This window comes from Asparagus officinalis, chromosome 6 (assembly GCF_001876935.1).
Source record: "Asparagus officinalis chromosome 6, Aspof.V1, whole genome shotgun sequence".
NCBI classification, from domain to species: domain Eukaryota; kingdom Viridiplantae; phylum Streptophyta; class Magnoliopsida; order Asparagales; family Asparagaceae; genus Asparagus; species Asparagus officinalis.
The window spans coordinates 51,511,885-51,525,793 of record NC_033799.1 but is presented as its reverse complement, the minus strand read 5'-3'; the positions used below and the strand labels follow the sequence as shown (position 1 = coordinate 51,525,793).

Genomic DNA, 13,909 nt, shown 5'->3' with positions numbered 1-13,909 from the left:
ACATTAGTTATAAATTGTTTGTTAAACATCATCAAAAAAAGAAGGCCAACAATAGGTTCACAAAACAAAGCCTAAAAACCCAAGAAAAAAAAAACAAAATCCCCAAAAACCCGAACTCTAGAAATATGACCATTACAGTACATTTGGTCGACTGGTTGACCATGGCCAGTCGACCGACAATATGATCGTTGGCAGACTAAAACAATCCAGGCTCAATCGGTCGACCGACAATGTTGTATCGGTCGACTGATACTATGCCATCGGTCGACCGATAATTGTGTGTCGGTCGACTAATGAGTGATTTGTTTGTAGGGTCTGTAAACAGACCTTCTGGCCGGTCGATCGAACTCTGATACATTCCAGACACTGGTTTTTAGTGAGAATCTGTGTATGTAAATTTGGTTTAAAATAACAAATAAACTCCAAAAATAATAAAAATTTGGGGAATGATTATAAACATGAAAAAAATATGTTTGAAAAGAAAATTTTAAAATCTCATTTAGCGTTTGTGAAATCTCACTAATTTGTAAAATCGTCGAAAATATGATATCTCAAAAACACATGATAAATATATATTTTGCTGGATCAGTTGCAGGTCTCATGTAGTTTAGAAGCATTCTACAAAAGGGAGTTGAATAAAAAGCATTCTACAAAAGAAAACCTCTCATAAATACTCATAAGCCTGTTTGCATTATCCTTAATCATCCATGCAACCACATAATCTGTCATAATAGATCATCACAGATAAACAACAATAGATACTGCGGAAGGTAAATGCCAATATCTCAATGAAACATAATACAAGATTAAGACATTGAAAGACTAATAATTCAGCTGGCAGGCCATCAAACTAAATGACATCTCTAGCTAGCTAGGAATAGTATAGGAACTACAATCTCACGAGGAAATACTAAAAACCAATGCTGCATGGCTATCTAATTGCGAACAACTTTCTTGTTCAGATAGGCATGATCGGCATCTGTAAGAGTATTTTCCTTACCTCGCACACAAGTCCAAAAAACCGAGAGGTGATGCTCTGAAATGTGTAGAGGCTACTGATATCGGGTTGATTTGGAACGGAGAGGCCCCTGCTTTTACTGTTGCTGCTGCTCTCGAGGGATTGGTAACATAAACCTACTTTGACTTTGTCCGTGTACGTAGTAATTGCATCGCTCTTGCAACGAACCGAACAATTATTTCTCCAGCTATAGTCGACTTGCAAATTAATACATATCTTTAGAGGAAAATATTAGGATGCACGTATTGCAACTGTTAAAATAATTAAAAGCTTGCTAATGGAACTATCCAATTATATATGTCAAAATGATGAGTCTCAATGGTCGGATAGCCTTTTTTTTTTTTTTGAAGGATTTCGCAAACCATTGTCCAAGGACAATGATTAAAGAAGAGAGAAACAGAGACAAAAAGAAAGGAGCTAGAGAACATAGACCCCACTCATGCATCCTCACTTCTTGCTTCAACTCTCTTCATTAGCCATTATCCTTAGAGCAATCTCTTTCCTTAACATGACAGTAAAGAAAGCTCATAATATATATAGTTTTCTATATTTCATTTGAAAATAATAAAGGAGAGTGAATATAGGTATAAATGCTAATTACTTATTGTTCCCATCCCTAGAAGAATGGTTATCCCTTCAAGAAATAAACGGTAACAAGGAACTGGCCATCACCAACCGACTGCTCCAAGGACAAAGTTTCCTAAATATGATAGTTATCCTACAACCACAACCGACCCTCTCCGTGATTGGCACGTGCGGAACAAGTGGTCTTTGTTGGTTTGCTTGTTTGCTTCTCCCTTTTGAAAGAAAGTTGACCCCTCTCTCTCATAGTTCTTTCCTCTTTCATAAAATTCCTCTATCATTACCAAATCCAAGTCTTTTTATACCCTTTGCTTTTTTATCATTCTAGTCAAGCCTAATCCAATTCCTCCAACAGGCCCACGAATGTACACGAACTAAGATTCCTCCTTAGCACACCACACCCCTCTTCTCTTTTGTCAAAATTAAAGAGGTAGAATCTCCCCCCTTCTCTCTCGTTGCAATTAACCAATAAATAAACTCAATTTAATTATTGCAGATAATTACTTACTCACCCTGAACCTGCTGCACATTCCTTTTATGTTCGTGCGATAATTACAACCCAACCATTGCAAAGTCCAATACGCTTTATAAGACCATGGCACATCCCCCCAAGATCTACATTAACTCCCCTCCTCCCTCCATCACAAAACATACGAGAAAGTTAAAAAGAATCTCTCAAAAGGAAGAGAAAATAATAAAAGTGATATAAAGAGAGAGGAAGAAAAAAAAAGGAAGAAAACAACCTTCAAGATCGAGGAGCTTCAATATTTAGCCCCACTACCAAGAAGAAGGCAAGGTGGTGATCGATAAGGTTCTCCTCCCTCTCTCTCTCTCTCTGGTTAGTATTCCCATCAAATCACCACCAAACTATTGCTTTTAGTTTGATTCTTCCCTTTTTGTTGTCTAGCGTCCAATCTCTTTACGAGTGTGGCCCTATAGATACCCTGCCCCTCTAACAAGGGAAGATACTCAGTTGCTCATCATTTTGAGAGATCTCAGGTATAATGGAGAGAAGAGATAGTAATCATGGTGACGGTGGTGACGGCAACAACAGCAGCAACAACAATGAGGATCATAGGGAGATAAAAGTGATGGAGGTAATCCACAAGGTAGTCCTGCCGCCGCCGAGGAGCACACTGAAGAAGATGAAGATCAAGTTCAAGGAGACTTTCTTTCCCGACGATCCTTTCAGGCATTTTAAAGGAATGCCCCTCAAAACAAAATGGGTTTTTGGGTTTCAGTATTTGTTTCCGATCTTTAGGTGGGCTCCGGCTTATTCATTCTCGCTGTTTAAGTCTGATCTCATTGCCGGCCTCACCATCGCCAGCCTCGCCATTCCTCAGGGCATCAGCTACGCTAACCTCGCCAACCTGCCACCCATCATCGGCCTCTGTAAGAATTCAGCCCTTGCAAATCTCAAATCGTGTATATGCTGCTAATAATTGTGGGTACATGTGTGCTGCTAATAATGGGGCGTACTGGTTTATTTTCTGAAGTTTGTTTCATTATTAAACGCTTCCCATCCTTAATTAGCAGTCTTGTTTTTATTTGCTGGTGCTTGCTTCGAATTTTTTATTCTTTATATTTTCATCATCGATCGGAAAGATGTTTATATGGCGCTGATAGCTAGTGAGATAGAACAAATTTTTGCTTTAAACCCATTCCACCTTTTTATTACCGGAACCGACGGACTTTTTTTTTAAAATAAAATGGGAGTCCGTCGGTTCCGGTAAAAAAGAGTTGAAATGGGTTTAAAACAAAAATTTGTTCTAGTGAGATATCATGTTTGCATGCTAGTTTATTTCATGAGGACTTTTTTCAAAGGTTTTCCTTTCAATTTTTTTATCTCTACGAATCTTAAATCGCATACATGCTGCTAATTATAAGGTGCGCAATTTTTTTTTTTTAAAATATAAATTTCAAAGACCGTGCGTTCTCCTATATATATATACTAATGAGATGTACGAGTACTGATACAGATTCGAGCTTCGTCCCCCCGCTGGTGTATTCAGTCCTCGGCAGCTCAAGGGACTTAGCGGTCGGCCCGACATCAATCGCCTCCCTCATAATGGGCTCCATGCTCCGCCCCCTCGCGAACCCCAACACCGAATCGCACCTCTTCCTCCGGCTCGCCTTAACCTCCACGTTCATCGCCGGGCTCTTCCAGGCCTCACTCGGCATCCTCAGGCTCGGATTCATCATCGACTTCTTGTCAAAGTCGACTCTGATCGGATTCATGGCCGGGGCGGCGATTATAGTGTCACTTCAGCAGCTGAAGGCGCTGCTGGGGATCGTGCATTTTACGAAGCAGATGGGGTTGGTTCAGGTCACGAGCTCGGTGTTCCACCGCACGGATGAGGTGAGTTGGTTTTGTTTGGGTCTGAAGTTAATTAGTAGGACACAAAAAGTACCGAAGCGTTTGTTTGGTTTCGCTTCGCTTAAGTGTGGCTTTGACGCACTCTTGGGTTGATGACGGAACCCACACAGCCACTTGGGTCAAGGCTCAATAATGCGTGTGGGGGCCATGTGTCAGGATTAGGGGAGGAAAAAGAGGGATGGGAGAAATTTACCTGCTCTTGGACAATCTAGATGTGGGGCTCAGGTGACAGGATTAGGATGACCGGTAGAAGGGAGAAGTTATTTGAGTGCAACGAATATGAGAATATCCGGTGGACACCGTCTATTGCAACAACCAAAAAAATAAATAAAAAGCTTCTCAAGGATATCAATAGTTGGATCTGATGCATGAATCATTAAGTTCAATGATCTAAGAGTTAATATTTATTTGGTGCACATTTAATTCTGGAAAAATTCTCCAAGGACCCAAAATATGGGACCAATAGAGGGGACAAGTGAGGCGTTCCCCTCCTATTGGATAATGAGTTGGCCATCATTAATGATGGCCAACTCATTATCCAATAGCCCCCTCCTATTGGATAATGAGTTGGCCATCCCTATTGGATAATGAGTTGGCCATCATTAATGATGGCCAACTCATTATCCAATAGGAGGGGAACACCTCACTTATCCCCTCTATTGGTCCCATATTTTGGGTCTCTGTAGCAAAGCTCTATCATATATGTAAGTACATGGACAATTTGGGAATTCCATTCCCTCTCTACTTGGTATCAGAACCGCCTGTACCATTTTATTTTTATGGGTTGACGTGAACATAATAAATAGGTACCACTACTAGATCAACCCCTTTAAACCCATTTAAACCGACTAATAAACATGCTATGTAATGGAGGGGTTAAAAGGACTTAAGAATTAATTGGATTTACAAAATCTTTCTATTATTTAAGGATAAATTTTAGAAAACCCCCTTAACTTTTGGCATTTATCAAATATCCTCCCTTAACTTTTCAAAATGTCACGAAGCGTTCCTTAAGTTTTGCGGTTCTCAGAAAAACCCCTTCAACTTTCAACAATTTTCTGAAATTGCCACATAAAAGTATGAACCACGATTTTCGCCGGCGAGCACATCTCCCAGCATAATTTTACATGCGAACACTGCGGTTAATGCTTTTAGTGGGGTATCTTGAAACATTGAAAGTTGAAGGTGTTTTCCGAGAACCCCAAAAGTCAAGGGGGTGTGTTTGTGACATTTCAAAAGCTAAGGAGGTTACCAGAGAAATGCCCAAGCTTAAGGAGTTCCTGAAATTTACTCAAAAATAAACTTCAAAGATAAATTTTGTTTTATTTAATATGTGAAGTGACTAAAAAAGGTCTCTCTAAGTACTTTTTTTTTGCCTTTAATATTTTTCATCTTATGTATTCTTGTGAGAGTGAGGCTATTGGTTTTTGGACAGTGGTCATGGCAGACGATACTTATGGGGATCAGCTTCTTAGTCTTTCTTCTGTCGGCCAGACATGTTGTATGTTCCCTTCCCACATGTTCTGCTACTAATTTTTATTTAGTGATTATTATTAGATAATTGCATTTAGTAGTGATCTAAATTTTGAAAACATTCTTATGAAAAAATACTTAAGATAAAAAGTCAACAACATCATCTTTGTGACCTGGCTATTAAATTTATTTCTTCTAGACTAAAACTTTAACAAAGACTTATATATAAAGTTCACATTTTACTAAATCTACAGGCAAATAGTTTTTAATTACCTTTCGCAAACACTACGCTAAGAACGTACAAAATAAAGTTTACATTCAATTCTTTTGTATATTTAAGGAAACTTACAGAAAATAGTGTTCTATGGACGTTAGTTATGGACTTAATTAGAGTATTTCCAATGTTTTATGACATTTTAGAATACTTTTACCCCAGTGTAGAAAAAAGAATTTTGTGTAATAGTTGATAACTCGACCGACCTCATCGATTGGAATGGGGTTTGTTATTGCGACAATGATTGTTTGCACGGATATCCCCGTCCTTTCGAAATTGAAACTGTAATTTTCTAATGCAGAGCATGAAAAAGCCTAAGCTTTTCTGGATATCCGCAGGAGCCCCATTAGCATCTGTCATCATTTCCACACTTCTTGTTTACTTGATAAAAGCTCAGAAAGATGGAATCAGCATTGTGAGTAGCTACTAAAATTGCTACTCTCCAAGTACTTCTTTTTTCTTTTTCCATTTTCTGAATTATATGCTCAAGTTTCTACTCGATGGATGCCTTTGCAGATAGGAAAACTAGAGCGTGGACTAAATCCGCCTTCATGGGACAAATTAATCTTTGAAAGTCCCTACTTAAGCACCGTGCTAAGAACTGGGATTATCACCGGAATTATCTCCCTAACGGTGAGTCGTCGCTAATTTTTGTGTCGCGTTATTCAGTTTAATTTTTATCATTTTGTCAGCATTTATTGTGCGGAGAGTATAGTTGAGTTAAAAGAGAGAGAGAGAGTGTCTTGGGGTAAATTTCTCTTAGATTAAGTATTGAATATGTATACCTATATATATACAAAGAGAGGAGGCATGAGGTGTCCTCTCATAACCAATGTGGGACTTAATCTTATATCAATAGTCCCCCTCAAACTCATGTTGGGTCAAACAAAGTGAGTTTGCGTACAAGAAACTGGAATCGATGAACAGGTAAGGCCTTCGTGAAGAAATCTGCAAGCTCGTCGGCGGATGAGCTAGACATAACCAAGTTGAATTGTCTTGTCCTTGATAACTTGTTGACGAAGAAAATGAGTGTCGATCTTAATGTGTTTGGTCCTCTTATAAAATACTGAATTATTAGCAATCTGGATAGCACTCTTATTATCACAATAGAGAGGAGTAGGAGTCGGAACAAAAATACCCTAAATCACTGAGAAGATGATGAAGATGAATAATTTATTTAGCTGTTGTGGACATTGCACGATACTCTGCTTCGATGCTAAAAAGGGTAACAACATTTTGTTTCTTACTCCGCTAGGAAATAAGGGAATCACCAAGAAAGATACAATAACATGTGGTAGACTTCCTGATAGTTAGACCACTAGCCCAATCAGCATCAAAATATGCACGAAGCTCTAAATCGGATGTAGCAGAATACAGAAGAGAGCGAGTGCTAGTGCCTCAGAGATACCGAAGAATCATAATAAGGTAGCATAGTGTACAGAGTATGGGGCATCAACAAATTAACTAATAATGCCAACAACATGAGAGATAAGTTTAACATTCTGTTGAAGTGGTGTATCGATAGTTGCATTGTCAGTTAGCTCAGCACGAACTAGAATATCTGAGATATACTTTTGTTGAGACAGTAGTACTCCTCGTGGGCCCTGAGAGATTTTTAGACCAAGAAAATAGCAAAGAGATCCAAGATCCTTCATATGGAACTGTTGTTGCAATTTAGATTTTGCGTACTGTATACCAGCAACATCATCACCTATAATGATCATATCATCTACATAAATAAGTAATAAAACTCTGTCGTACGATGTAGTGTGAACAAACAAAAAAACATCTTGATGACTTTCCATAAAGCCCGCTTTGAGTACGAATCGCGAAAACAGTCAAACCAAGCGCGAGGTGCCTGTTTGAGACCATAAACAGTGCGACGAAGAAGACATGCATGTCCTGGAGTAATATTGTACCTTATAGGCGGTTGCTTATACACTGTCTCAGATAAAGAGCCATGGAGAAAGACATTCTTGACATCCATCTGATATACGGGCCAACGATGAGTAGCGATAACTGCAAGGAGAGTACGAATGGTAGACATCTGAGCAACATGAGCAAATATCTCCTCATAATTAATACCCTATTGCTGAGTGAAACCTCGAGCCACTAAACGGGCCTTCCGACGTTCAATGGTGCCATCAGAACGATATTTGACATTATAAACCCATTTACTGCCAACTAGAGAGATGCAGGAGGACAAGGAACAACATCTCATGTGTGTGTTTGTTAAAAGGCCTGAAATTCCTTAGCCATATCTTGTCACCACTCTGCAAATTGAACTGCCTTTAGAAAGAACTTTGGCTCAATGGTAGTATGAATGTCAGTAAAAAATTATGAAAGATAGGTAAATAGGAAGTAACCGAAGCATACCGTTTAGGCATGATATGTGGTCGTTTGCCTCGACGGAGAGCAAGAGGAACCTCAGACGGGGTTGTAGGCTGTCTAAAAATCACTACAGATAGTTTATCCCCATCAGACACCAATAATGGAAGTTACAATCTGACAACTTCCAGAAGGCCATAATTTAAAGACTTTCACGTAGATCGCTGGAGGTTACAATCTGACGACCTTCACGACAACTGATGAAAGCTCTAATTCAACAGCCTTCACAATCAACATCGGGAGTTACAATCTGATGACTCTCATATTTTCAAGGAGCCAAGATGAAGGTTACAAGGTGACGATCTTTGCAACGCTCTAGCAAAAGAGACTACAAATTGACGGTCTCTTCATATTAAAACGAAGATATCTCTCAAACCGTAAGGAATTTGGCAAAACCGACGGAGCAAACCAAACCCTTAGGGGTTGGTTTGGTCGGCTTCGTCTCGTCGAGATAGCCGATTTTCATATATAATTTGTCCAATTCTGACTTACGGTTTGAAAGTTATGACCTGTTCTTCGCAGCAAGTTATGTTCTGAAGTCCGTCTGCAAGACTGGACTTCGTCTGAACATTAGACTTAGCCTGAAGCTCGCCGAGCCCGCCTGAGACTCACCTCTGCATCCAAGATTCGAAACGCAGAGGTCATGCCCGCGTTCTAAACTCAAAACGCAGAGGTCGTGGCTGCGTTCCAAACTCAAAACGCAGAGGTCGTGGCTGCGTTCCAGATTCAAAACGCAAAGGTCGTGCCTGCGTTCCAAACTCAAAATGCAGAGGTCGTGGCTGCGTTCCAAACTCGAAACGCAGAGGCCGTGGCTACGTTCCAGAGTCAAAACGCAGAGTTCGTGGACTCAAAGCGCAGAGTCCATGCAGAACCCAACTCTGCGTCTCAGGTCCAAAACGCAGAGTTCATCTCTGTGTTCCAACTCTGCGTCTCAGGTCTAAAACGTAGAATTCATCTCTGTGTTCCAACTCTGCGTCTCAGGTCTAAAACGCAGAGTTCATCTCTGTGTCCCAACTCTGCGTTTCAGAGTTACAACGCATCGCGGCCTGTGTGTTCAGCCACCCAACATAGGCCCAACTCTGCGTTTTTAGTCTAAAACGCAGAGTTCGGGCCCAGAACGTCATTTTCGGCGTTTGACTCGTTCAAACACGAACCAAACAGTTCCAAGAACCGTTTCCTCCCCATGATTTGAGGGATTTCCGCCCCACTTAGGAGCAGATTAAGGGGGTAGTTACCACCCTTAATCCCCTATAAATACCAAAAAAACTCAATTGAGTTCGGATCCTTCTTTTTTGAGCAGCAAAGAAGAGATATTCGGCTGGCTGGAGCTGGCTCTTTGGGGATCCTTGATCGGGCATCTTGGAGCTTTCTGCAGCAACAAAGTCCTTGGAGCATTCATCCTTGGCTTATAACCGACTTTCGGTTAAATCAACTCTTTTTCAAGAGTTCAAACTCGTTCAGAGTTAAACTCGAGTTGAACTCGATTTGAGTTATCAACTTGTCCAGAGTTTCAAAACATGCTCTGCAAGTCATTCTAAAACTCGCTCTGAGTTATTAACTCGTTAAGAGTTATTTTCAAACTTGCCACGTAAGCTCTCCACAACGTCAAATCGTGAGGAGAAGACCACGTTCCAGTGAATCAAGACGTTCGGATCGTCAACGAAGAGCAAACTCGACATGAGCATTCGAGGAAGGCACTCCATCGCTACCAAGAAGAACCCAGAATTAAATAAAGGGGAGAGTCAAATTCATTCTCCTCTCTTTTGTAATCAGGAAATCCAAATTGTAATCGATTTTGAGAGAATATAAATCAATTTTTCTTTCATTATTTCTTTTACATCGAATTTTTCCACAAACAAAAGATGGTGACTCTGCTGGGGACTAGCTTCTCTGATGAAGAAGTGGTGGCGCAATCCGATGTTCATCTCATTGGAACAACCGTCGAAACTCTCGTGGTAGAGTTTGATCAAGCCAAGTTTGAGGAGGCTATCTCCTCCGGATCCCTTAGCACCAAGGCTATGCGTAAGATCCACAAAGTTTCTAAGGAGACTAAAGCTCCAATTGTGACCGACTCATCAAAGGGCTGTCTTCCCTGGGGGTTGCACTGTTCATACAGTCCCATCTCTGAAAGTCGATCCTCCAACCAACGTGAGCTTCGCGTTCATGAGCCTAAACGCGGCCCTGAGCTTCGTGTTTCCACTTTAGAACACAAGCCTCGTGTTTATGAGCCCAAACATGAACTTCGCGAGAACCAGACTGAACGTGGCCCTCAATGGCGCGTTTTACAGCCAAAACGCGGACCTTAAGGCTTCGTTGAACGCAAACTTCAACTTTGCGTTTCCCAGTCAAAACACGACCCTCGCGTCGACAATGAAGAACGCGACCCTCATGTTGCCAAACCAAAACGCGACCTTCGCGTTTCAGGTGCCAAACGCGACCTTCGCGTCTCAGGTGCCAAACACGACCTTCGTGTCCCAAGTTCCAAATCCAATACAGAACCTGGTATATACCGTGGAGCTTCGTAGCGCGACTAGATTGAGGGGCGGATATAAGAAGTTTATGGATTCAAGGCATCTCAACCAGATCCATATTCACCAAGAGCCAGTCCTGTCCAATCATGGACTTGGGGTTCCAGTTCAAACCTCACGATCAGTGAGTAATTCTCCTCAAATCTTTACAATAGATTTGAGAGAGTTCATATCGAGAGAAAGACCGATGCAGCAAGTCATTCGTTCATTATATCGAGAGAAAGACCGATGCAGCAAGTCATTCGTTCATTCCAATGTGAACGGCTGATTCCTATGGTCATCTCGGGATATCAATGCTGCTCATATGCGGCCAAACCATTGGTGTTCGACCAATTAACGGACGTTGCTTTGTCTAACCAACGACGACGTTCGCACAGGAAGAAATCTCCAGAGACCGAATATCCTGAGGTCACTATCAATGTGATCGGCAGAGGGAAAGCCTCAGGCCCTAGTTCCGATGACTCTGAGACAAGTCGTTCCAATTAACGGACGCACTCGGACGCGAACAGGAGCCATTCCCTCTGTCAACTATCAGAGGTTAGCCAGGGGAACCAATTCCAATGATGAACACTCAGCCATTGTAGAGTCCCAATCATCAAGCTCTTTTGTTGAACATGAGAGCCCCGCTTATATGACGGGAAACCATGAAGATCTCACGAAGAGACTTGATGAGCAGGAGGCCATGATCAAATCTCAGCAAGAGGTCATCGATGAACTCATGGCCCTGTTGACTCAAATCGTCACAAATAAGGCCAAATCTCAGAAGACATATTCACCACCCAGGCAAGAATCTTCCCGGAGAGGAAAAACATCTTCATCCCGACCTCACACAAGCAAATGGAAGGGAAAGGTGGTTGATGACACGGCTTCTGACCAAGAAGCCCACAACCTGGAATCTTCCTCTGATGAAGGAAGAGAGACTGAGAACGAGTATAATCTCCAGTCTGCCAAAATGAAAGAATTGGAAGGCTGCCTCAATGCCATGGCCAACAGAAGCGAGCTCCAAGACGAGGGAGTTGTCAGACCCTATCCTGTCGAATGGGATGCAGCCCCTTATCCTCCAAAATTTGAAGTCCCGACACTACAAACTTTTGACGGCATAGGATCACCGAACCAACATATTTATCATTTCAAGTCACAGACTGGGAATGTAATATCAAACGATGCCATACTGGCTCGATTGTTTATTGGCACCCTTAAGGGAGTTGCCTTTGAATGGTTCAAAAAACTACCTACCGGATGTATCCAAAGGTGGGCAGATTTAGAGAGACTCTTCTTGTCAAGATTTTTTGAAGAGGATACAGAAGTCTCCATCCATACCCTTTTCGTCACTAAGCAGAAGAAGAGGGAATCTGTCAAAGCCTTCATCAAAAGGTTCCGAACCATGGCTCTCCGGTGTTCGTTAGGTATGACACAGTCTACTTTAGTAGAGACTTGTCGACACAACTTGCAGACCGACCTCCTAGCCCGAATCGGAGTTGCAGAATGTCGTTCTTGGAGACAACTAATCTCTCAAGGCGAACAGGCTCAAAAGATTATTGCCAGGATCAAAGCTGAAGAACAAAGTAGGCAGGATCAACCTGAGCAATCGGACCAAGCCTAACCTTCTCCTGAGCAATCGGACCAAGCTCACTCTTCTCAGTCAGAACCGGAAGATACTACAGGCGCTGAAGCCAACCCTCTTCAGTAGGATGACAGGTCCAACAACTATCACGTTAACAGTTACCTCTGATAGTCAAACTCGTTAGATAATGGATCACTAGGCGATGTGTCATGTCTTCTCTTTTCCCCTTGCACTTGTTCAAGACTGGGGGTTGGTTTATTGGTAATTCATGGGATTATGAGTAATAAATTTTCTGAGTTGTTATGTTTAATAGAATACCTCTGTCAACCACAAAATCTACCAAAACTATCACGTCCATCAACTTGTCAATCCGCTTCAATAAGATGGCAGGTCCACAAAACTATTATGTTAACATCTACCTCTGATAGTCCCTCAACTTGTCAATCCTCTTCTCAATAGGATGATAGGTCCATAAATCTATCACGTTAACAGTTACCTCTGATAGTCCATTAACCTGCCAATCTTCCTCAATAGGATGGCAGGTCAATAAAACTATCACGTTAACAGTTACCTCTGATAGTCCATCAACTTGCTAATCTTCCTCAATAGGATGGCAGGTCCACAAAAAACTATCACGTTAACAGTTACCTCTGATAGTCAAACTCATCAGATAATGGCCTACCTGGTGATGTGACTCTATTCCGACTTCATGGATAGTGCCTCACTAGGGGATGTGCCTTGTCTACCTGTTTTTATTCCCCTGCTAAGTCTTAATCAAGACTGGGGGTTGGTTACTTGGAATCCATTGGATTAAGAGTAACAAAACTTTCACATCGTCAAGTGAACATTACACTTTTGATGATCATCACCCCCCACAGAGTATGCATTCAACTTGCATCACTCCCAATTTGTCACGTTAACAATATACCTCTGACAACAATCAACTTATCAATCCTTGACAATAGGATTATAAGTCCTCAAAATTGCTCAAATCGTAATCTCCCCAGCAAGACGCTAAGTCTTCAAAATCTTGTTCAAATCACAAGCATCAAAATTTATCATTTTTGATGATAAACTCATTTAGCAAGTTTCCCCAATGAGACGCTAATTCCTAAAATCTTGTGCAAGTCACAAGAACACATTCCTGTCACGTTAACACTAAACCTCTGACAAAATCAACTTATCAATCCTCTTCAATAGGATGATAAGTCCACAAAGTTGCTCCAATCGCAACACAAAATCCTGTCACGTTAATATTACACCTCTGATAATATCAACTTATCGACTCTCTTCAATAGAGCGATAGGCCCATAAATTCTCTTGTCACGTTAACACCAAACCTCTGACAAATCAACTTATCAATCCTCATCAATAGGATGATAAGTCCACAAAGTTGCTCCGATTGCAACATTCTCTTGTCACGTTAATATCAAATACCTCTGAGAACAAACTACTTATCAATCCTCGTCAATAGGATGATAAGTCTCCAAAGTTGCTCCAATCGCAACACAAACTCTTGTCACGTTAACACTAAACCTCTGACAACCCACTTATCAATCCTCTTCAAAAGGATGATAAGTCCACAAAGTTGCTCCAATCGCAACACAAATTCCTGTCATGTTAACACTAAACCTCTGACAAAATCAACTTATCAACTCTCTTCAATAGAGCGATAAGTCCATAAATTCCAGTCAAGTTAACATCA

General features: G+C 41.2%; 1 protein-coding gene across 4 annotated transcripts in view; it reads left to right on the top strand.

Annotated features, from left to right (window-relative positions):
• The window catches only part of LOC109844938 (probable sulfate transporter 3.3), a 42,743-nt gene continuing 30,935 nt past the window's right edge, over positions 2,102-13,909 (top strand). Inside the window, exons 1-6 of one of the 4 annotated variants that reach the window (XR_002248171.1) lie at positions 2,102-2,438; positions 2,600-2,992; positions 3,580-3,959; positions 5,413-5,478; positions 6,026-6,139; positions 6,241-6,357. Coding sequence is in view for 3 of the 4 variants with exons in the window: in XM_020414115.1 (XP_020269704.1) it covers positions 2,605-2,992; positions 3,580-3,959; positions 5,413-5,478; positions 6,026-6,139; positions 6,241-6,357 (1,065 nt within the window). In the remaining variant the exon portion in view is untranslated. Of the gene's footprint in view, positions 2,439-2,507; positions 2,993-3,579; positions 3,960-5,412; positions 5,479-6,025; positions 6,140-6,240; positions 6,358-13,909 lie in introns of all 4 variants that reach the window. The other 3 variants (XM_020414115.1, XM_020414114.1, XM_020414113.1) reach the window with 3 other exon arrangements.